We start from the raw sequence: 23,805 nt of genomic DNA, 5'->3' as shown, positions 1-23,805 counted from the left end.
CTCAGTGAATACTTTGGGATGTCTTCTTTCCAAAATGGGGTAATTTGGGGGGTATTTATACTATCCTGGAATTCTAGCCCCTCATGAAACATGACAGGGGGTCAGAAAAGTCAGAGATGCTTGAAAATGGGAAAATTCACTTTTTGCACCATAGTTTGTAAACGCTATAACTTTTACCCAAACCAATAAATATACGCTGAATGGGTTTTTTTTAATCAAAAACATGTTTGTCCACATTTTTCGCGCGGCATGTATACAGAAATTTTACTTTATTTGAAAACTGTCAGCACAGAAAGTTAAAAAAATCATTTTTTTGCCAAAATTCATGTCTTTTTTGCTGAATATAATAAAAAGTAAAAATCGCAGGAGCAATTAAATAGCACCAAAAGAAAGCTTTATTAGTGACAAGAAAAGGAGCCAAAATTCATTTAGGTGGTAGGTTGTATGAGCGAGCAATAAACCGTGAAAGCTGCAGTGGTCTGAATGGAAAAAAAGTGGCCGGTCCTTAAAGAGGAACTGTAACGCCAAAACGGCCCCTGGGGGGTACTCACCTCGGGTGGGGGAAGCCTCAGGATCCTAATGAGGCTTCCCACGCCGTCCTGCGTCCCTCGGGGGTCTCGCTGTAGCCCTCCGTGCAGTCCGGGCAGCGGTGACGTCATTATTTACCTTCCTGGCTCCTGCGCAGGCGCTCTGATGCCTCTCGGCGCCGAAGTAGGCGGAAATACCCGATCGCCGTCGGGTCTGCTCTACTGCGCAGGCGCAAGTTTCCGGCGCCTGCGCAGTAGAGCGGACCCGACGGAGATCGGGTATTTCCGTCTATTTCCGTGCCGAAAGTCGCCACAGCGCCCCCGCTGGAGCCAGCAAAGGTAAATATTGAACTGACAGTCGGCACAGTCGCCGGCTGTTCGGAGGGCTGCGGCGAGACCCCCGTGGGACAGAGGACGGCGTGGGAAGCCTCATTAGGATCCGGAGGCTTCCCCCACCCGAGGTGAGTACCCCCCAGGGGAGGTTTTTGTTGTTACAGAGTCTCTTTAAGGGGTAGAAAGCCCTAGGTCCTCAAGTGGTTAATACAGCATTCCAGGAAAAAAACTTCATGTTGCCTTTGAAGCATGGAGGTGGAAGTGTCATGGTTCAGGGATAGCAGTAAATCCACAAAGGACTTGCTGAAAAGTAAAAAAATTGAGAGTTCTGGAGAGGCAGAGTCAAGGCCCAGATCTTAATCCAACTGAGATGATGTGGACTAATGTAAAAAGGGCTGTACATGCAATAAACCCCCAAAACATCTCACAGCTAAAAGAATGCAATACTAGGGAGTGGAGCAAACTTTCCTCACACCAATGTTGGAGGGTGCAATAAGTGTCCCAATGCAGTTATTCCAGTGAAAAAGTATAACGCTACTTATTAACCCCCCTGGCAGTATGAAAAATTCCGCCAGGGGGCAGCGCAGCAGTTTTTTTTTTTTTTTTTTTTAAATTATGTAGCGAGCCCAGGGCTCGCTACATGATAGCCGCTGCTCAGCGGCATCTCCCTGCCTGCTTCGATCGCCTTCTGCGATCTCCGATCAGGAAATCCCGTTCAAAGAACGGGATTTCCTGGAGGGCTTCCCCCGGCGGGATGACGTCACCGACGTCGGGACGTCATTGGGAGACCCGAACCACCCCTCGGCGCTGCCTGGCACTGATTGGCCAGGCAGCGCACGGGGTCTGGGGGGGGGGGGCGCCGCATCAGATTGCATGAGCAAAGTGCTAGCTGCGTCCAGCAAAAAAAAAAATTATGAAAATCGGCCCAGCAGGGCCTGAGCGGCACCCTCCGGCGGCTTACCCCGTGTTCAGCACGGGGTTACCGGTAAGGAGGTTAAGGGTTGGGCGTCCCAAGTTTTTCTCAGGGAGAATAAACATTTTTGTTGAGATTCTTTGTTTAATGAGAGAATCAATGTTAATTTTTGTAGTTTATCTGAAATTAATTCACTTTCTTTTCCAGAGATAAATAAAAACAATATTAGACATTGATATGTGAACATTTCTCTATGAAAAACTGAATATTAGTGGGGTAGCCTAATGATTTCACATGACTGCGTATGGGAGCAGACAGGCCTGGAGAATTAAATAGAAATGCTGTCTAAAAGAACTGTAAGGCCTGGCAGATCTCTCGCCTTCCTTCAGCCTCTATACCCCAATCTAATACCACGCTCTTCACCGATACGCCAAGCCCCCACGTGAGTTGGAGACCAGTACGCCTACCCAGCTACGGTTACCCCGCAGGACTTCAGTGTGCAAGGTATAGAGACTGAGGTCAGGAAGACAAGAGTAATACCAGACCCCACTAGGAAAGACAAACGTGGCAGGGTAATATCAGGCTACAGTGTGGAATGCACTTGTGTAGGAGATTACACAGATCACAGCAGGAGCTATAATAATACAGCAAGGTGGTGAGCAGGCAGCTGTCAAGTCTACAGGAGCTATAGACCAGAGAGCAAGATTGCTCAGATCGACCACAGCTCTGAGCTTCCGATAACTGCCACAATAAACGAGACGCAATGGTTGCTCAGTGCGACTCCAGCACTGAACATCTAATGTTTATGCAGTCAGACTGATGTGCATTAAACACAAAGTAAACTTGAGGTAAAAGGGATAGGATGCTGCCATTTTTATTGCCTTCTAAACAATACCAGTTGCCTGGCAGCCCTGCTGATCTATTTGGCTGCAGTAGTGTATGAATTAAATCAAAAACAAGCATAGAGCTAATGTTGTCAGTCTATTGTCAGAAACACCTGATCTGCTGCATGCTTGTTCAGGGTCTATGGCTGAAAGTATTAGAGGCAGAGGATCAGTAGAACAGTCAGGCAACTGATATTTCTTAAAAGGAAATAAACATGGCAGTCTCCAGATCACTCTCACCTCGAGTTCACCTTAAAGCACCCCTGAACTGAGAGGGATATGGTGGCTGCCATATTTATTTCCTTTTAAACAATACAGACTGCATACAAAATATAGGTAAAAGGCTGCGCATCCCTGACCCTATACTGTACAATTGAATGGTTAATCGCTGTGGCGCACACCGCCCCCCCTGGACTAAAATGTACGCCCGCATCCAAACAATGCAATACTGGTCTATGGAGAAATTTTAGCTTCCATCATAGTTTTGCATGCAAATATGGTAAGTATTTAGTTTAGTTTTGCATATGTTTTGCATCTGTCTGATTGCTGAGTGTGTATTTGAGCTATTTAAGCGGTGCATATGAGGTGGTGAGTCATTCAGATGCGGCCCATATTGGTGAGCGCTTGCTTTGTTTCCTGCTGTCTGTATTGAATGTAAGTTACACATTTAGCGTAGCAGCTGCCAGGGTAAAGACATTTGCTTTTAACTTAGGTCAGTTTAGTGTTAGGACATCTGCTCTGGAGATTTACCTCAACGTTGGTGCAGATGTCCAGTATATCTATATTTTTGCATGCAAAACTATGATGGAAGCTAAAATTTCTCCATAGACCAGTATTGCATTGTTTGGATGCGGGCGTACATTTTAGTCCAGGGGGGGCGGTGTGCGCCACAGCGATTAACCATTCAATTGTACAGTATTGGGTCAGGGATGCGCAGCCTTTTACCTATATTTTGTATCCACAGTTCTGTAACTACCAGGCTAGCAGCACCCATTGTGCTATCCTGTTTTGCATGGTAAGTATTTAGTTTAGTTTTGCATATGTTTTGCATCTGTCTGATTGCTGAGTGTGTATTTGAGCTATTTAAGCGGTGCATATGAGGTGGTGAGTCATTCAGATGCGGCCCATATTGGTGAGCGCTTGCTTTGTTTCCTGCTGTCTGTATTGAATGTAAGTTACACATTTAGCGTAGCAGCTGCCAGGGTAAAGACATTTGCTTTTAACTTAGGTCAGTTTAGTGTTAGGACATCTGCTCTGGAGATTTACCTCAACGTTGGTGCAGATGTCCAGTATATCTATATTTTTGCATGCAAAACTATGATGGAAGCTAAAATTTCTCCATAGACCAGTATTGCATTGTTTGGATGCGGGCGTACATTTTAGTCCAGGGGGGGCGGTGTGCGCCACAGCGATTAACCATTCAATTGTACAGTATTGGGTCAGGGATGCGCAGCCTTTTACCTATATTTTGTATCCACAGTTCTGTAACTACCAGGCTAGCAGCACCCATTGTGCTATCCTGTTTTGCATGGTAAGTATTTAGTTTAGTTTTGCATATGTTTTGCATCTGTCTGATTGCTGAGTGTGTATTTGAGCTATTTAAGCGGTGCATATGAGGTGGTGAGTCATTCAGATGCGGCCCATATTGGTGAGCGCTTGCTTTGTTTCCTGCTGTCTGTATTGAATGTAAGTTACACATTTAGCGTAGCAGCTGCCAGGGTAAAGACATTTGCTTTTAACTTAGGTCAGTTTAGTGTTAGGACATCTGCTCTGGAGATTTACCTCAACGTTGGTGCAGATGTCCAGTATATCTATATTTTTGCATGCAAAACTATGATGGAAGCTAAAATTTCTCCATAGACCAGTATTGCATTGTTTGGATGCGGGCGTACATTTTAGTCCAGGGGGGGCGGTGTGTGCCACAGCGATTAACCATTCAATTGTACAGTATTGGGTCAGGGATGCGCAGCCTTTTACCTATATTTTGTATCCACAGTTCTGTAACTACCAGGCTAGCAGCACCCATTGTGCTATCCTGTTTTGCATGGTAAGTATTTAGTTTAGTTTTGCATATGTTTTGCATCTGTCTGATTGCTGAGTGTGTATTTGAGCTATTTAAGCGGTGCATATGAGGTGGTGAGTCATTCAGATGCGGCCTATATTGGTGAGCGCTTGCTTTGTTTCCTGCTGTCTGTATTGAATGTAAGTTACACATTTAGCGTAGCAGCTGCCAGAATAAAGACATTTGCTTTTAACTTAGGTCAGTTTAGTGTTAGGACATCTGCTCTGGAGATTTACCTCAACGTTGGTGCAGATGTCCAGTATATCTATATTTTTGCATGCAAAACTATGATGGAAGCTAAAATTTCTCCATAGACCAGTATTGCATTGTTTGGATGCGGGCGTACATTTTAGTCCAGGGGGGGCGGTGTGCGCCACAGCGATTAACCATTCAATTGTACAGTATTGGGTCAGGGATGCGCAGCCTTTTACCTATATTTTGTATCCACAGTTCTGTAACTACCAGGCTAGCAGCACCCATTGTGCTATCCTGTTTTGCATGGTAAGTATTTAGTTTAGTTTTGCATATGTTTTGCATCTGTCTGATTGCTGAGTGTGTATTTGAGCTATTTAAGCGGTGCATATGAGGTGGTGAGTCATTCAGATGCGGCCCATATTGGTGAGCGCTTGCTTTGTTTCCTGCTGTCTGTATTGAATGTAAGTTACACATTTAGCGTAGCAGCTGCCAGGGTAAAGACATTTGCTTTTAACTTAGGTCAGTTTAGTGTTAGGACATCTGCTCTGGAGATTTACCTCAACGTTGGTGCAGATGTCCAGTATATCTATATTTTTGCATGCAAAACTATGATGGAAGCTAAAATTTCTCCATAGACCAGTATTGCATTGTTTGGATGCGGGCGTACATTTTAGTCCAGGGGGGGCGGTGTGCGCCACAGCGATTAACCATTCAATTGTACAGTATTGGGTCAGGGATGCGCAGCCTTTTACCTATATTTTGTATCCACAGTTCTGTAACTACCAGGCTAGCAGCACCCATTGTGCTATCCTGTTTTGCATGGTAAGTATTTAGTTTAGTTTTGCATATGTTTTGCATCTGTCTGATTGCTGAGTGTGTATTTGAGCTATTTAAGCGGTGCATATGAGGTGGTGAGTCATTCAGATGCGGCCCATATTGGTGAGCGCTTGCTTTGTTTCCTGCTGTCTGTATTGAATGTAAGTTACACATTTAGCGTAGCAGCTGCCAGGGTAAAGACATTTGCTTTTAACTTAGGTCAGTTTAGTGTTAGGACATCTGCTCTGGAGATTTACCTCAACGGTGGTGCAGATGTCCAGTATATCTATATTTTTGCATGCAAAACTATGATGGAAGCTAAAATTTCTCCATAGACCAGTATTGCATTGTTTGGATGCGGGCGTACATTTTAGTCCAGGGGGGGCGGTGTGTGCCACAGCGATTAACCATTCAATTGTACAGTATTGGGTCAGGGATGCGCAGCCTTTTACCTATATTTTGTATCCACAGTTCTGTAACTACCAGGCTAGCAGCACCCATTGTGCTATCCTGTTTTGCATGGTAAGTATTTAGTTTAGTTTTGCATATGTTTTGCATCTGTCTGATTGCTGAGTGTGTATTTGAGCTATTTAAGCGGTGCATATGAGGTGGTGAGTCATTCAGATGCGGCCTATATTGGTGAGCGCTTGCTTTGTTTCCTGCTGTCTGTATTGAATGTAAGTTACACATTTAGCGTAGCAGCTGCCAGAATAAAGACATTTGCTTTTAACTTAGGTCAGTTTAGTGTTAGGACATCTGCTCTGGAGATTTACCTCAACGTTGGTGCAGATGTCCAGTATATCTATATTTTTGCATGCAAAACTATGATGGAAGCTAAAATTTCTCCATAGACCAGTATTGCATTGTTTGGATGCGGGCGTACATTTTAGTCCAGGGGGGGCGGTGTGCGCCACAGCGATTAACCATTCAATTGTACAGTATTGGGTCAGGGATGCGCAGCCTTTTACCTATATTTTGTATCCACAGTTCTGTAACTACCAGGCTAGCAGCACCCATTGTGCTATCCTGTTTTGCATGGTAAGTATTTAGTTTAGTTTTGCATATGTTTTGCATCTGTCTGATTGCTGAGTGTGTATTTGAGCTATTTAAGCGGTGCATATGAGGTGGTGAGTCATTCAGATGCGGCCCATATTGGTGAGCGCTTGCTTTGTTTCCTGCTGAATACAGACTGCATGGCTGCCCTGCTAATTATTTGCCTTTAATACTTTTAGTCATAGATCCTGAACAAGCATGCATATAAGATGTTTCCGACTGAAGTATGACTAGAATAACCGCATGCTTGTTTCAGGTGTGTCATCCAGATACTACTGCAGCCAAAAATAATGAGCAGGATCCACAACTGGTATAGTTTAAAAGGAAATAAATATGGCAGCCTCTATATTCCTCTCAGTTCAGATGCCCATTAACCACTTAAGGACCGCAGGTTTACACCCCCCTAGTGACCAGGCTATTTTTCACAATTTAGGCCACTGCAGTTTTAAGGGCTCACTGCAGGGCCGTACAACTCAGCACACAAGCAAGTGAATTCCCCCCCCCCTTTTCTGCCCACTAGTGTTTCACTTACCTGTGACTTCTACTAGCCCGCTGCAGCTGTCTTGTGCCCGCGCTAGTCCTCAACGATCCTCCGTTTCCCCACGCGGCTTACTTCGGTTTCTGCGCCTGCGCGGCTCTGACCACGCGTATACTTGCTCGCCTTCTTGTCGCAATAGCGCAGTATCCCTTTAAGGGGCTTAAGTATCCCTTTAAAGGGAAGGTTCAGGGACTGTCTAAAAAAAATAAAAATCCGCATCCACTTACCTGGGGCTTCCTCCAGCCCGTGGCAGGCAGGAGGTGCCCTCGGCGCCGCTCCGCAGGCTGCCGGTAGTCTCCGGAGGCCGACCCGACCTGGCCAGGTCGGGCTCCTTCCGCGTTCCAAAATGCGCCTCACGGCGGCGCGCTGACGTCATCGGACGTCCTCCGGGCTTTACTGCGCAGGCTCAGTAGTTCTGAGCCTGCGCAGTAAAGCCCGAAAGGACGTCCGATGACGTCAGCACGCCGCCGTGAGGCGCATTTTGGAACGCGGAAGAAGGCCGGCCTGGCCAGGTCGGGTCGGCCACCGGAGACCACCGGCAGCCTGCTGAGTGGCGCCGAGGGCACCTCCTGCCTGCCACGGGCTGGAGGAAGCCCCAGGTAAGTGGATGCGGATTTTTATTTTTTTTAGACAGTCCCTGAACCTTCCCTTTAAGGGGGCAGAGACTGCTGGTACTGAAGAGGTTAAACAAAAAAAGTGTGGCACTATGGCAAAAATATTACTTTTTTATATCCTTGTGATTATATAATTTATTATACTGTCTTAAGAAATACAAATCACTGTCAAAGTGTGAATGTGTTCCCCAATTATTTGCTGTAATATCTTCCCTTCCAGCAAGTTCTCACACTCCTGCCCCTTTTCCAGCTCAACAGCTGTACCGACATAGAAGTCATTCCATAACATCACCAGAGGGTCAAGAGAAAGGTGTGGCCAGCATGGGAGGGGCGTGGCAGTGGTGCACAAGGGCATGCCATTGAGAGGGAGGAGACATGGGATGGCACTGAGAGGGTGGTGCTGTGCTCTCACCTGTGATCAGCTCAGCCTTGGATAAGGCATCAACATTTACTGCTGAGGTAGCATTTACTGCCTTGCCATGCTAGTTTGCTATCATGTAATTATACAGGTTTGCTTTAAATTCTATAGCACTGATATGAAACTTTCTTAACCTCCTGAGCGGTATGGACGAGCTCAGCTCGTCCATCACCGCCGGAGGCTGCCGCTCAGGCCCTGCTGGGCCGATTTTTATCAAATAAAGTGCAGCACACGCAGCCGGCACTTTGCCAGCCGCGTGTGCTGCCTGATCGCCGCCGCTCTGCGGCGATTCGCCGCGAGCAGCGGCGAAAGAGGGCCCCCCTAGCCGCCTGAGCCCTGCGCAGCCGGAACAAAAAGTTCCGGCCAGCGCTAAGGGCTGGATCGGAGGCGGCTGACGTCAGGACGTCGGCTGACGTCACTCCGCTCGTCGCCATGGCGACGATCTAAGCAAAACAAGGAAGGCCGCTCATTGCGGCCTTCCTTGTTTATTATGGGCGCCGGAGGCGATCGGAAGAACGCCTCCGGAGCGCCCTCTAGTGGGCTTTCATGCAGCCAACTTTCAGTTGGCTGCATGAAATAGTTTTTTTTTAATTAAAAAAAAACCCTCCCGCAGCCTCCCTGGCGATCTCAATAGAACGCCGAGGAGGTTAATACACAACACATAAGCTAAATCTAAAATCCCCTTGTTGAACTCCTACAGTCTGCAATCCCCTTTACCACATGATGCAGTTGCATCTTTTGCTGCTCACAAATCATTAAATAAAAGATGTCAGCAAAGATTCTGTGCATTTTCACAAGCTGCTTTTGCATAACAGCACATTCATAAGCAGGAACAGCTAAGCGAGCATAATACTTATTTATATGCAACCATCAAAGGCAAGAAAAGATGAAAAACAAAGAACCGTATGTTTGCTTATTATGTTGGCTTTTAAAATTGGCATGTTGAATTCTTGTGAAATGAAAGTGAGCCAGCTTAACTCTTTGCAACACAAAGGAGTACAGCCATGAGGGTGTGTGCAAAAAGTTTATGCCCTCTTAGGACCATTCTGGATCTTGTTACGAGAAAAGCCTCCTGTAATGTGATCTGATACTCATGTAAAGCGTCAAACAGATATTAGATGGTAGTTGAGTTTGCAAACTATGATTTTGTCATTATTCCTAATCAGTGGGGGTATCAGTAGCCACCACTATACCAGCAGCGGTAACAGCCACACATAACAGCCGCCACTATGCCAGAAGTTGGGCACGGACATTTTATCTGCTGGGTACGGAACACACAGTACACAAATATTCTGCAGTGATGCACCTGACACTAGACCACTAGAATGCTGTGCACCAGATTCCAGAAGCATATCAAATCCTTTAATGTTATATAGTCACATAGTACAATCATGTTCAACCAGACAAAAACAAAAAAACGTCCTGAACCCACACATATCCCAATTGATCTGGGGGAAGGCGAAAAACCTTACATGGCCTACACCATTTAGTCTTAAAATGGAAAAATTCCTTCCAGACTCCAGATGGCAATCAGATAAATCCCTGGATCAACTCTACCGGGAATCGCTTAGTAATTATGGCCATGGATACCCTTCAATGCAAGGAAAGCATCACAGCCCTCTTTAAATGCAGATATATAGTTAGCCATAAGTATTTCCTGAGGTAAGATATTCCAGATTTGAACTACTCTCACTGCGAAGGTTCCCTTTCTAAATAGATGGCAAAAACCTTTTTTCCTCCAAGCGCAGATCATGTCCCCTTGTCCGTTGTACAACCCTATAGACAAAAATCTAATTGTTAAGCTTGGAGGTGTAATCTCCACAGTCAGCATACAACACATAAGCTGACGTGAAGGAGGTACACACACCAGCAAAAGGAATCAGGATATCCCCAGTTTAGTGGAGGAGAGGACTGACTCCAATAGGAGATTGTGGTGCACAGAGCCGGTGCAGATCCGAACAGCCACAAACAACACTTTCGTAATAACGTCTCAGCGCAAAGTAGCGCTGAGCGCATAAACCAGGACTGAGGAGATCAGGACAGGTAGACAGAATGAACGCCTGCTTAACTAGCCACTACTTAGTGACAGCAAGCGTCCACAATAAGACAGACTGGAATGAGGCAGCCAATGCGTTTGCAGCGATGGCGTGCCTCACAAAGACAGGACAAGATAGTCAGGAAATAGCAGGATCAAGATAGATGAACGTAACACAGACAAATATACAATAAGTATGTTTTCCTAGCGTATTACAATTACAGCTATCAATGAAACTATTTGTAACGTCTGACTAACATATGTATATATCGGCAATGAACCGATATATGACATAAGCAGGAACACTGACTAGCACTGGAGCAATACAGGGAACAGGGCTCAGAAGGATTCGCTATCTCTTCGCAGAGATGAACGCAATCCACAAACGGTAACAGGACAGGATTCAGAAGGATTCGTTATCTCCTCGCAGAGATGAACGCAATCCACAAACAGGACCAGGAGCAGGATACTAGCTCAGCACGGGTGCTCACGATACGCGCAAACTACCAAAACGTGCTGGAAGGCTGACTAACTGAACACAGGAAATAAACAGTTCGTGTACGTATATATCAGCGACACTGATGTATCAACGTAACACGAATACAAGGAAAATAACAAAATGCGCAAGTATGCGTATATATTGGCGATGAACCAATATCTAGAACAAGAGCAGAACTAGGAGGACTCGCTGACCCCTTCGCAGGAGTCAGCGCAGTCCACACGGACCAGGAACGAGGTGGGGCACGAGCAGAGTAACAGACAGAATCTGAGACTATGGTAGCCCATGAGGCATTGCAGGAAGCAGTTCTTTATACTGAGGTCATCCAATGGGAGCAGACCTGCAGATTCCCACACAAGTGAATGGTAATTAATCACAGGCTGATAGCAGGAAAAGGCAGACAATGATATGCAGCCTGCAGGAAAGGGATTGCCCCTCCATTGCAGCAGACAATGTTTGTTTACACAAAAGCATATTAAACTGTCATTAACTTCAGAGCGACTGCAGATGGAATCAGCAACTAGTTTAAGTGCAAACCAAACTATGCAAGCAAATGCATGTAATGACATTAGAACTGCTTGGTTTGCAATACCACTGCAGTCAGCAGTAAACGCTGCAGAAGCGATCATAACAGTACCCCCTCCCTTAAACGCGGCCTCTGGATGCCTATAAAAACTGACATATTTCTCCTGAACCACCCAAACCAAAAAATCAGAAGTGGGAAATCCAGCAAACTGATCTGACTGAAAATTCATGAAGGTCGGATCAGCCCGACAAAACCAAATTCCCGAATCAGTCTCACCAAAACTAGACCAATTGGAACCAGAACCTACCGAACCATGCCCGTCAGCACTACAAGCCTCAGTGTGACACCCATCAGAACCACGACTTCCAGAAAACAACCCCAAGAAACTCTCTGAGCGATACCCACCGCCTTCCAGGGACTGTCCAAAAATGCCAAAGCCTTTGCAATGCCCACCGGAACTGTCCTTATCAACACAAAACCCACTGTTGAACCAGTCCAAGGTACCAGGACAAGTTTCCTCAGAGATCTCCCAGAACACTTGGAAGCTCCAAAGAGATCCCCACAGGTCAGAACGCCCCTTAGGCTCACATGGAGAACTATCAAGAACCCCTATGGAACCCAGGGCAACTCCAGAGTCAGGGTCACAAGGACAAACATCAAGATCAGGGCTTTTAGGGACCAGAACCATCTCCGGGCATGCAGGCCAACCGGCAACATCAGAACATGTCTCCACTAGGGAAGCACGTGAGCACGCTAACACAGACACATCTGGGCACTCTGGCATACGAAGCACATCTGGGCACACCGGCACAAGAGAAACCTCTGGGCATGTCAAGGAACTGCGAACCTCAAAGTCAGTCAAGACAGGACCGAAACCAGAACTGGGCAAAAAAAATTCATCATGACTAGACTTCACAGTTACTGGATTCTCACTAAAAACTGCAGGATCAGACTTAGATGTCGCTGATTCCAGCAGGGTTATTAACAAATCATGTTCAGGGGCATTTACAAGACAGGGCAAATCTTCTGATGTATGCACTGAACTAGACAGGGTTCCCATAGCTTCTTCTGGACTAGACAGAGACTCATCAAATACACTGGATTGGAGCTCATGAAGGGCTGCAAAACAAGTCAATATTGCAGCAATCCCCACTGAACTAGGCAAAACTGAGAAACTCACTGGACAGGAAGGGAACTCTGGAACTACTGCCACACCGGGCAGAAAACCAGAATTTTCCAGGATACAGGGCTGGGTTTCAGAAACACTCATTAACCCGGACTGAAATTCTGAGATTTCTATTATTTTTTCCAGCGAGTCAGAATTATCCATGTTACAGGGCAAGACTTCTGAAACATTCAGAGGACAGGGCTGGAGTTCCTCGGCTGTTACAACACTGGAGAGGGACTCAACAATATTGGTTAAATCAGACTGTGTACAGGGCAAGGTATCTAACACACTTGCTGACGAGGACAATATTTCAATGGCTTCTGCTTTGCTGGGCAGAAATTCATCAAGTTTTATTAGAGCAGACTGTAATTCCAAAACAGCTGCTAGACAAGTGAATATTACTGCAACACCAACTGAGGTAAGCAGTGCCTCAGACTCCTCTGCTAGAGGGTTTGAAGTATCCAAAGTACTGGGTGAAGCATAAGACTCTGCGACCACAGCTTCACTGGACAGGATCACTGAACAGTCCATATTGCAGGGCAAAACCATGGAAGCACCTGCTGGACAGCATAATGATTCTGTGACCTGAGTTTCATTGGAGAGATCTACTGCACAATTCATGGTACAGGGCAAATTTACTGGAACATTTTCTGAACAAGGTAATAATTCTACGATTTCAGGTTCACATAGCAGATGCTCTGAGCTATTCACGAAACTAGAGCGAGGTGTAGAGACAGGAAGATCAAGACACAAAGTTTGTACATCTGAAGCACTATTCAATTGTAAAATTGGAAAATACAGATGCTGGGGTTCTGAGGTTTCTAGACAGGATTGCTGGGACTCAGAAACTAATGTAGTGCATCTATTGGCATCTGCTGGATCAGACAGGAGTTGAACTTTATTAACACAGGTAAATTCTACAGAAGTGTTTGCAGAGGCAGGCAAAGATTTTCTAATGTCTGTTTCACTGAACAAAGACTCATGAGTACTGGCTAGGCTGGACTCAGAAGTCAGCAGGACCTCTGGATTCTCTGCTGAGAAATTTGTGCAGGGCAAAGTTAAGAAAGTATCAGTGGCTTCTGTTTTACTGGGAAGTAACACTGAGTTATCCATGGTACAGGGTGGAGTTACAGGAACATTCACAAGACATGGCAGGGACTCAGTAACTGGAGAAGTGGGACAGTCTCCAATTGACAGTGTGTCTTCCCTGGTATCAACTGATTGAATCGCATAAAAATCATCCAAAATCATCTTCCACACATCGATCAATGGAGCCACAAAGTCATACCCACACACACCAGTTTTTATTAGGTTATAGGCAGACTTAATGCATGCATTCAATACTAATTCACTTTTTGCACTGTAAAACTGACAAAATGAACTTGCATCTTTCTTCTATTCATAGACCAGGGCTTCCATCTCTCCTTTCTCAAATGGAGGATCCCATGCATATTTAACAGCTGAGCATTCCGGCTGATCATAGTTTGCAAATGTGTTAGTGGCAGAAACATACATTGGGTTATTTAGCAGGTGATTGGCCGATTTCTTATTCCTAAGGATCTCCAATACCTGTAGCAAGTGTTGAACTGTAGTGTATGCAAATTTCCCTTGCTGCACGAATAAATAGATCTGTTCAATACTCTGTAATATATCTTCATAATCATATTCAGATAATTCATTTAAAAACAAGAACTTTTATTTTCCCTGGCTAGCAATGAAAGTTCATTAGTAGTTTCATAGGTCCATTTGACTCCCCTGAATGGTGACTGAATTTCATTATCTGCTACTGGCGGAGTCTCATTACAGATCTGATGCGCAGTCGCCAAGGGCAACGACTCCGCTGATTGTAACGCTTTTCTTTTGGAGCGTTTACGTTTGGCTTTAGACCCTGCTGCCTTAGCAGAAGAAAAGTTATCAGAACAATTACCGTATATACTCGCATATAAGCCGACCCGCGTATAAGCCGAGGTACCCACTTTTTCTTTAAAAAGCAGGAAAAAATCATTGACTCGCATATAAGCCCCCTCCCGAGTATAACACCCCACTCCCACACAGTATAAATAGTCAGATGTACCCCATTATGTTGCAACCCCCTCCCCAGTATAAATAGTCAAATACAGGGAACAGTATAGAGTTAGAGACACACCTGCATAGATAAGTGGCTCAGGATGCAAAAATTGCATCTGAATCAGTTGGCCGGTGTATAGATAGCTGTGTCTTGCCTGCTCCCTGTGCACTATCATCAACACAATTAAGCATGCAATGTGAGGTAATGTGCCTGTGACAGGTGCACCCCACTGCTGTGTACCTCCTGTGGCAATACAAAATGGAAGTGTTGCTTAATCAAGGGCCACCTGCTGCAACACACTCAAGTCACTGTACCCCCTTCCCTCCCAGTACCCTCCCGACTAGTTATAGTGCTCCCCGCTGTGTCCGTGCATCCCCGCGGTAAGAGTGTTTGCGGCCAGCACTAGGAGGACTGACCTGAGGTGCAGCAGAGTGAAGAGAGCAACATCGTCATTGCCCCATGTGCACACGCAGTTCCAAACACAGATGCCGTTTCCTTATGGGCTCCCCGCTGTCCCGTGCTGGCTGCGGTGTAGAAGAGCGCGGCCTGCCCACTGTGATTATTCAGTCCGTGCTGGCCGGTGTAGCAGAGCATATTAGAGAGGAGCGGTGTCACGTGTATCTTTGGGGATTCCCTTGCCTCTCTCACCACTCGCTGTCTCATATGACGCCATCTAGTGGCTGCTTGAGACATAGCGAGTGGGACAGGGAGGGAATCCCCAAAGATACACGTGACACCGCTCCATATGCTCTGCTACACCGGCCAGCACAGACTGAATAATCACAGTGGGCAGGCCGCGCTCTTCTACACCGCAGCCAGCACGGGACAGCGGGGAGCCCATGAGGAAACGGCATCTGTGTTTGGAACTGCGTGTGCACATGGGGCAATGACGATGTTGCTCTCTTCACTCTGCTGCACCTCAGGTCAGTCCTCCTAGTGCTGGCCGCAAACACTCTTACCGCGGGGATGCACGGACACAGCGGCCAGCGGGGAGCACTATAACTAGTCGGGAGGGCACTGGGGGGGGACAGAGACTCGCATATAAGCCGAGGGGGGGACTTTTGAGCACTTTTTTTGTGCTCCAAAATTCGGCATATATGCGAGTATATACGGTATCTGCTTGCTGATTATTTTTGTAGGCAGTAGAAGGAGCAGCTGATTGACAAGCTGCCAGGAGCTTATCAAAAGGGCTAGGCAAATCGGTTTTGCGCAGCCAGTTATGGATCACAAACGCTAGAAATTCCAGTGGTCTCTCTTTTAAATTGGTATGATCCAAGACATCGTAGGCCCACTGAAACAATCTTCCCTTAAATAAAACATAAACTAGCTGGGGGGCCCACGTTGAAACAGGAGTAGCCTGGAGCTCGGGATTGGCCAGGAACCTGGTACATTCAGAAAAAAACTCATTTTCTGTTTCAGAATTAAGTTTCTCAAATTTCTTAAAGGAACAGGAACCATAACAAACAGTGTAATTTTTGCTGGGAACTCCCCCCACAATGGGGATTGGTAATGGGGCTACCATAATGTTAAGCTTGGAGGTGTAATCTCCACAGTCAGCATACAACACATAAGCTGACGTGAAGGAAGTACACACACCAGCACAAGGGATCAGGATATCCCCAGTTTAGTGGAGGAGAGGACTGACTCCAATAGGAGATTGTGGTGCACAGAGCCGCTGCAGATCCGAACAGCCACAAACAACACTTTCGTAATAACGTCTCAGCGCAAAGTAGCGCTGAGCGCATAAACCAGGACTGAGGAGATCAGGACAGGTAGACAGAATGAACGCCTGCTTAACTAGCCACTACTTAGTGACAGCAAGCGGCCACAATAAGACAGACTGGAATGAGGCAGCCAATGCGTTTGCAGCGATGGCGTGCCTCACAAAGACAGGACAAGATAGTCAGGAAATAGCAGGATCAAGATAGATGAACGTAACACAGACAAATATACAATAAGTATGTTTTCCTAGCGTATTACAATTACAGCTATCAATGAAACTATTTGTAACGTCTGACTAACATATGTATATATCGGCAATGAACCGATATATGACATAAGCAGGAACACTGACTAGCACTGGAGCAATACAGGGAACAGGGCTCAGAAGGATTCGCTATCTCTTCGCAGAGATGAACGCAATCCACAAACGGTAACAGGACAGGATTCAGAAGGATTCGTTATCTCCTCGCAGAGATGAACGCAATCCACAAACAGGACCAGGAGCAGGATACTAGCTCAGCACGGGTGCTCACGATACGCGCAAACTACCAAAACGTGCTGGAAGGCTGACTAACTGAACACAGGAAATAAACAGTTCGTGTACGTATATATCAGCGACACTGATGTATCAACGTAACACGAATACAAGGAAAATAACAAAATGCGCAAGTATGCGTATATATTGGCGATGAACCAATATATGACACAAGACAAGCAAGTAACAACTTCTAGAACAAGAGCAGAACTAGGAGGACTCGCTGACCCCTTCGCAGGAGTCAGCGCAGTCCACACGGACCAGGAACGAGGTGGGGCACGAGCAGAGTAACAGATAGAATCTGAGACTATGGTAGCCCATGAGGCATTGCAGGAAGCAGTTCTTTATACTGAGGTCATCCAATGGGAGCAGACCTGCAGATTCCCACACAAGTGAATGGTAATTAATCACAGGCTGATAGCAGGAAAAGGCAGACAATGATATGCAGCCTGCAGGAAAGGGATTGCCCCTCCATTGCAGCAGACAATGTTTGTTTACACAAAAGCATATTAAACTGTCATTAACTTCAGAGCGACTGCAGATGGAATCAGCAACTAGTTTAAGTGCAAACCAAACTATGCAAGCAAATGCATGTAATGACATTAGAACTGCTTGGTTTGCAATACCACTGCAGTCAGCAGTAAACGCTGCAGAAGCGATCATAACACTAATCTGCCAAGCTTTTGTATTGCCCTCTGATGTATTTATAAATGTTAATCAGGTCACCACTCAGTTGCCTTTTTTCCAAGCTAAATAAGCTCAGTTTGTCCAACCTTTCTTCGTAAGTGAGATCTTCCATCCCTCTGATTAAATTAGTTGCCCGTCTTTGTACCCACTCTATAAGGTCAATGTCCTTACTACAGTATGTTGCCCAAAACTGTATCCCATACTCCATATTTGGCCTCACAAGTGATTTATCCAGAGGGAGTAGTATACAGCAGTAGCATCTTGAGATATTATTTTCCATTTTATGCATCCCAGAATTGTATTTGCCTTAGCTACTGTTGCTTGGCATTGTATACAATTACTTAACTTGTTATCAACCAGCATTCCTAAGTCCTTCTCCAAGTCTGATGTTCCTAGGTGTGTGCCATTTATTTTATATGGTGATCTACCACTGGTACATCCAAGGTGCATGACTTTACACCGTGGTTTGGAAAAATGTGCATGATTGTAAGCAGTAAAAGAAATGAGGAAATGGAGAGCACCAATCTGAGCTGTATATATGCTCATAGCATACTGCAAGTTACAACATAGGATGCCATGGCAATGTCTGGCATTTCCACGGAGATTGCGGGCTATAACTTACGTAAGGAGGTGCACATAATTGTTTTGCATTACACATGAGCACTCATCTCATTGTGTTTAGTCATATGGGTAGGGCGCAGATCTGCAGTTGGCATTCATGGGTAAGCATGTTTAACAACACAATGTATTTGCCTTTCTGATCTATACCCTCTGGAGGCTACAAGCAAGCATTTTTTTAATGGAAAAATAAACTGTTAGTTCGTTGGAGCTGCCACCACTATTGCCCACCTGCTTCGGCATCCTACATCCTTCCAGCTTGCTGTATGTTAATAGAAAAAAAGTATACAGCACAAGTTGGTGCTCTCCATTGCCACATTTTACGCCCTTTGTGATCGTGCTCGTGTGCCCAGGAGTGCTCTGCACTTGCTCAGTGCAAGACTTTGTGAACTGCGCAAGCACAGAGAAACACGTGGAGTGACTGCGCAGAAGCCCGCAACCCAGGCGCGGGTTGCGATCTTACAAAAGGGACAGCGGTAGCCTAGAGAACAGCGGAACTTTGACTGGAGTGGTTAGACTTCTAGGGGCTGGAAGACACCACAGGTAAGTAAAGCTGCACCAATTTCTCTCAGCACATGTAGCCTTTAGGAAGCTATTTGGCCTGCAAATTAGTCTGTACTTTAGATTTTGGACCCTTATGTCACGGAATTTGACATCCCAGTTTTAAGTGCTTTCATTTTTTTTTTACCACAACCCAAGGGCATACTGGTAGGCTATTGCCATCCACAAAATTAGCCCTACATTGTAGTGGAAAAATAAGGCGATCACATTAGCATGTTGTGGGGCATATTATATCGTAATGGTATGCTCACATTGGACCATTAGCAAAAGATCAGTTAGATAATACGTCAAGTCAGATAATACGAGGCATGCTTTACAATACTGGACAACATGCGTGTTTACAGTTGCATTGAAGCATACTTTACAATAACTGTACGCTTTGCATCACATTTCTAATGCGCTATGCAACTTTTTTCCTGTTATGATCCTGTTTTTCCTGGGAAAGCAATGCCCCAGTGTAAACCTAGCCTTAGGCTCCTTGCACCCTATGCACAATACATTGCAATTTGATTATATGCAATCGCAACTCAGCATAGCCGAAAACTCGCATCACGCGGCACCGGTACATTGGGACCATACAGTGAGGCATACAGTACAATTTAAAAAAATGCCTCACTGCCACTGTAAATGCTGTTACACTGTAAACGCACTGCATGCAGCGCGTTGTCCTGACGAAACCCGCAGAAACCACAACCTAGACCCATAGGGATATCATTACATTGCGTTCGGATCGTATACAGTGTACAAGGAGCCTGACATAAAACCCCACTGAGGCATAGTCAGTGATGTCGTGACTAATAAAATGTTCTCTGTAAAGCATTAGGGGAAAAAAGCGCTGTAACTATGTAACTACACTATAATAACTAACATAAAAATCATAGTGTCAGTCACTGTTATCTTTAGAATCCCACAGATTCCTGAAGCCATATTGCCTTCAAACTACCTCTCCTTGAAGAAGGGATGGTCCTCTATTTGCTGACCTCTCTTTTGATACCTCTGTGTCATAAGACTAGGTTCACACAAGTAACAGGAAAAAATAGGGTCAACACCAGTAAAAATATATAGCCCTCCATCTCGACAACACTGTAAATTCTCCTGTGACACTGTTTTGCAAGACAATTTCCCCCTCCGGAAAATGACCTTGTTGCCCAAGAGAATCAAAAGAAACAACCAGAAGACACTACAAGCGACATCGGCCAGGTGCAGCACAAATGTGGATGTGAACAAATCAATAGAAATCTGTGGTGTTATTTCCACATGCATGCACTGTCATTCTACCAGTGATGGGAATGACAAGAAAACACTGACATCTAACATTAGTGAGTGTGAGCCCAGCTTTGGGGCACTTCACTGTCTTCTAAAATATATTGAAGATATAATAGTTTCTGTAACAAGTACATATATTATAGACCGATTAGATTAAAATAACTTCAGTTATATAAACAAAAATATATCAAGCATCTTTAGCAAAAAAAACAAAACATGTTGGCAGCAAAATATTTTAATTCACAAATGCAAAAACTGCATCCAGTGTATCAGATAAGCCGTGAAGGGAAGGCTCATTCAGCAGGAAAGTGAATGTTGCATCTTCTACAAGGTGACACAAATCCAATGATGACAGCTCGAGCCCTCTCCATTCGGATCTCCTGATTGGCTGTGACTTCTGGAATGATATGAGCACAGGGCTGGCTGGGGATGTCGATGATCTTAGAAGAATTATGTAACAAGAGCTTTATACAGGGGAATGATAGCTCTTAACTCAACGTCTTCTACATCTCCCTATTCCAGGTCATCGTGTTCTGCTATGCAAATGAGACACAGCAGGGCAACAGGGTTTATTATGGAACGATGCACAGTGCACCTGTTCCGCTTTAGCATCTTGCCTTTTACTCGTTTGTACAGCACAAAGCATTATGCTACGTAATAGATTCCTCTGTCTTCCCTCCCCATCCTTGCACTGACAGCTCTCCTGATTCTGTCACTACTGCCACCTCCGTGTAATAATGCATGCAAAGTCCCTGCACGTCCTCTGCAAGAGCTCTTTATTGTCTATTTATAGCAATTAAGGCTCCACATTAAATCCCTGTGCAGTCATGTGCTACTTTCTCCTAAGTCCAAAGCAGCCCCATCATGCCATTAACCCACAGCGGTTATCAAAGAAGCATCACAGAAGGTAACAGAAACACTTAACTATTTGCAGAGTTGCTGCAGGCACAGGTCCAGGCATTCCCCTTCCACCTCCTCAGGAGTGATATGATCAGGCAGTGGACGGAATGGGATAGGGTCCTCCTCCCCGAAGGGTCCCCTGAACTCTCCCAGGAAAAGCTCCAGAAACCTGCGGCAGGTTTTCTCCTCGTTGGATGCGCCGGACATCGCTTCTCATTCCTGGGCGCAGAGATGCTGGATGAAGGACTAGCAGCTGCACTGGCACACAGCACTCTTCTCGTGCATCCTAGTAGAGAACAGCTCTGACGACAGCAGCCAGTCATGTGACATGGGGGTGTGCTTGCAGAGGAATAGCTGGAGTTGGTCTGACAATAATCACATTGTATCATAAATGAAAAAATCATACTAACCTGCGTTTGGTGTTTATCATAGATGCATAGTCATGCCTATTCCCTGTGTGCTTTTTTACCAAAAGACTGATCAACTCACAAATTCTGCATGAAACTAAAGCAAATAAAGCTGGAATAAAAGCAAAAGGCACAGATATTAACCAACAAAACACACAAAATTGGCAATTTGCAAGCTGCTTCTTTACTACTTTAGTATTTATTTATTTTTTTGTTATTATAAAAAAAAACAGTAATCATGACTAGCAAGTGTAATACATGTTAAGGTGCCCACAAATGGTACACTTTTTGTTATAATAATAAATCTATGTAGTAAAAGGGAAGGTTAAACCGAGTGAAAATACTTTATTTAAATGGATACTTTAGGTAGCCCTTATATTGCATAAAAGTGGTAAGATTAAAGGGACTCCGAGCAGTGCAGAAACTATGGAAAGATGCATATCATTTTAAAGCTCTCTTTCTCCTCTTTCCAATGATATATAAACCACCGCACTACACCTTTTAGTTTTCGCTATTTTCGCGATTGAAATTGCCGCGGCCGCGATTTCAATCGCGAAAATAGAGAAAACTAAAAGGCGTAGGGTGACGATTTAGGTGTCGCCAGAAAGAGGAGAAAGAGAGCTTTAAAATGATATCCATCTTTCCATAGTTACTTGTATTACACAGGGCGACTTTTTCCTAAAGTCAGCAGCTCCATTCTGCTGAATGGAGCTGCTGACACTGGGGAAAGTGTTGTCCTGTGTAATACAATATAACTATGGAAAGATGGATATCATTTTAAAGCTCTCTTTCTCCTCTTTCTGGCGACACCTAAATCGTCGCCCTACGCCTTTTAGTTTTCTCTATTTTCGCGATTGAAATCACGGCCGCTGCAATTTCAATCACGAAAATAGCGAAAACTAAAAGGCGTAGGGCGGTGGTTTATATATCATTGGAAAGAGGAGAAAGAGAGCTTTAAAATGATATGCATCTTTCCATAGTTTCTGCACTGCTCGGAGTCCCTTTAAGATTGTACAATCAAGATTGTTTCATCAGTGGGCACCTTTATGCAGTTTGAAATACATGTTGTTAGCAATACATGTTGTTAGCTAATGAAAAGCCTAGAACTGCTTGCCTCTGTAGAGACACCATAATAGTTCAAACTTACCTATTTTACTCTATGGCTAGAAACCAGGAAGCAGGAGATTTGGGCGCATGAGACAAGTGGACAAAAAGGGCGCCCCATTCACTCCCATTATAAATATCGTTTAATGGGCGCCGAACAGGGGAAAAAAAGGCGCCGGAGATTATTAACGTTTTACAAACGGCGCCCGGAGATTTTTAAGGTTGTATAACTGTGCTTGTGATGATTTAACTTTACAAAATGAGCCCGTGACGAATAACGTTTATAAAGATACTAAATCACTATTTCTAAAACATTATTATCCACCCAAAAAATGATTTACATTTTTTTATTTACATTTTTTATTTATTTATGTTTGTAAAACATTATTATCCATAGGGGGTCTTAGGTTTAGGCACCACCAGGGGGTCTTAGGTTTAGGCAGCAACAGGGGGGTCTTAGGTTTAGGCACCAACAGGGGGGTCTTAGGTTTAGGCACCACCAGGGGGTCTAGGGGTTAGGGATAGGTACAGGGAGGGTTTTTAACAAACGTAAATATAAGTTTCAGTTTAGAAACAGGGAAGATTAACGTTTTAAGAATTGCCGATCTCATACACATTATTTAATGATTTATAAATTCTTAAAACACTATTTGTAAACGAAATTCTACACAATATTTTTATAAACGATAATACTGCTTATCGTTTACACCACGCGCCCTTTTTTACAGACGCGATTTTTTGATGTACGCTAGAAACCCACTAGGAGCGCTTTTTAGCGCTAGTGATTTGAAAAAGCTCTCACTAATGCAATGCTATGGGGGATTTTTAAAAAATCACATCCCTCTAGTGGGATCACACCCATAGCATTACATTAGCAAGAGCTTTTCAAATAAAAAAGTGCTCAGAAAAGCGCTCCTAGTGGGTTTCTGGCCTCTGGCCTGGAACCCACTGAAATCCGCAAACGCAAAACGCAACCGCTAGCGTTTTGTCTGAGCGGTTTGCAAGCGGATTCATGCGCGTTTTCGGTCGCGTTTTGCAACAGTGTATTTTTTTGCTCAGCGGTTGTGTAGCGTTTTGCGTTTCGCGTTTTTATCCTGATTGGTCCTGTGAATTATTTTTAATTTTGTTACAGTGTGCTGAACCGCAAAACGCTAGCAAAACCGCTCAGTTTAGGTTTTGCTGAGCGTTTCTGCTAGCGTTTCAATACTTTACATTGAAGCGCTAACGCTCCCAAAATGCTGCAGGTCCTGCGTTTGCGTTTCCCAGAAACGCAAACGCTCCTGTGGAAGTTGTCCCATCCATTAACATCAGCTGAGCGTTTTGGCAAAACGCTAGCGTATCGCAGCGCTGCCAAAA

At 44.8% G+C, this 23,805-nt stretch overlaps 1 protein-coding gene across 1 annotated transcript in view; it reads right to left on the bottom strand.

The window, feature by feature from the left end:
- Window positions 1-21,375, bottom strand: part of PPM1E (protein phosphatase, Mg2+/Mn2+ dependent 1E) — a 388,390-nt gene extending 367,015 nt beyond the window's left edge. The window contains exon 1 of the mRNA XM_068268637.1: window positions 20,964-21,375. Within this exon, the coding sequence (XP_068124738.1) occupies window positions 20,964-21,145 (182 nt within the window). The 5' untranslated portion in view covers window positions 21,146-21,375. The remainder of the gene's footprint in view (window positions 1-20,963) is intronic.
- Window positions 21,376-23,805: the final 2,430 nt, after the last annotated feature.

Source organism: Hyperolius riggenbachi, chromosome 2, assembly GCF_040937935.1.
Source record: "Hyperolius riggenbachi isolate aHypRig1 chromosome 2, aHypRig1.pri, whole genome shotgun sequence".
Classification (NCBI taxonomy): Eukaryota; Metazoa; Chordata; class Amphibia; order Anura; family Hyperoliidae; genus Hyperolius; species Hyperolius riggenbachi.
Note: the sequence above shows the minus strand (reverse complement) of the source record. Positions and strands in the feature narration are given on the sequence as shown.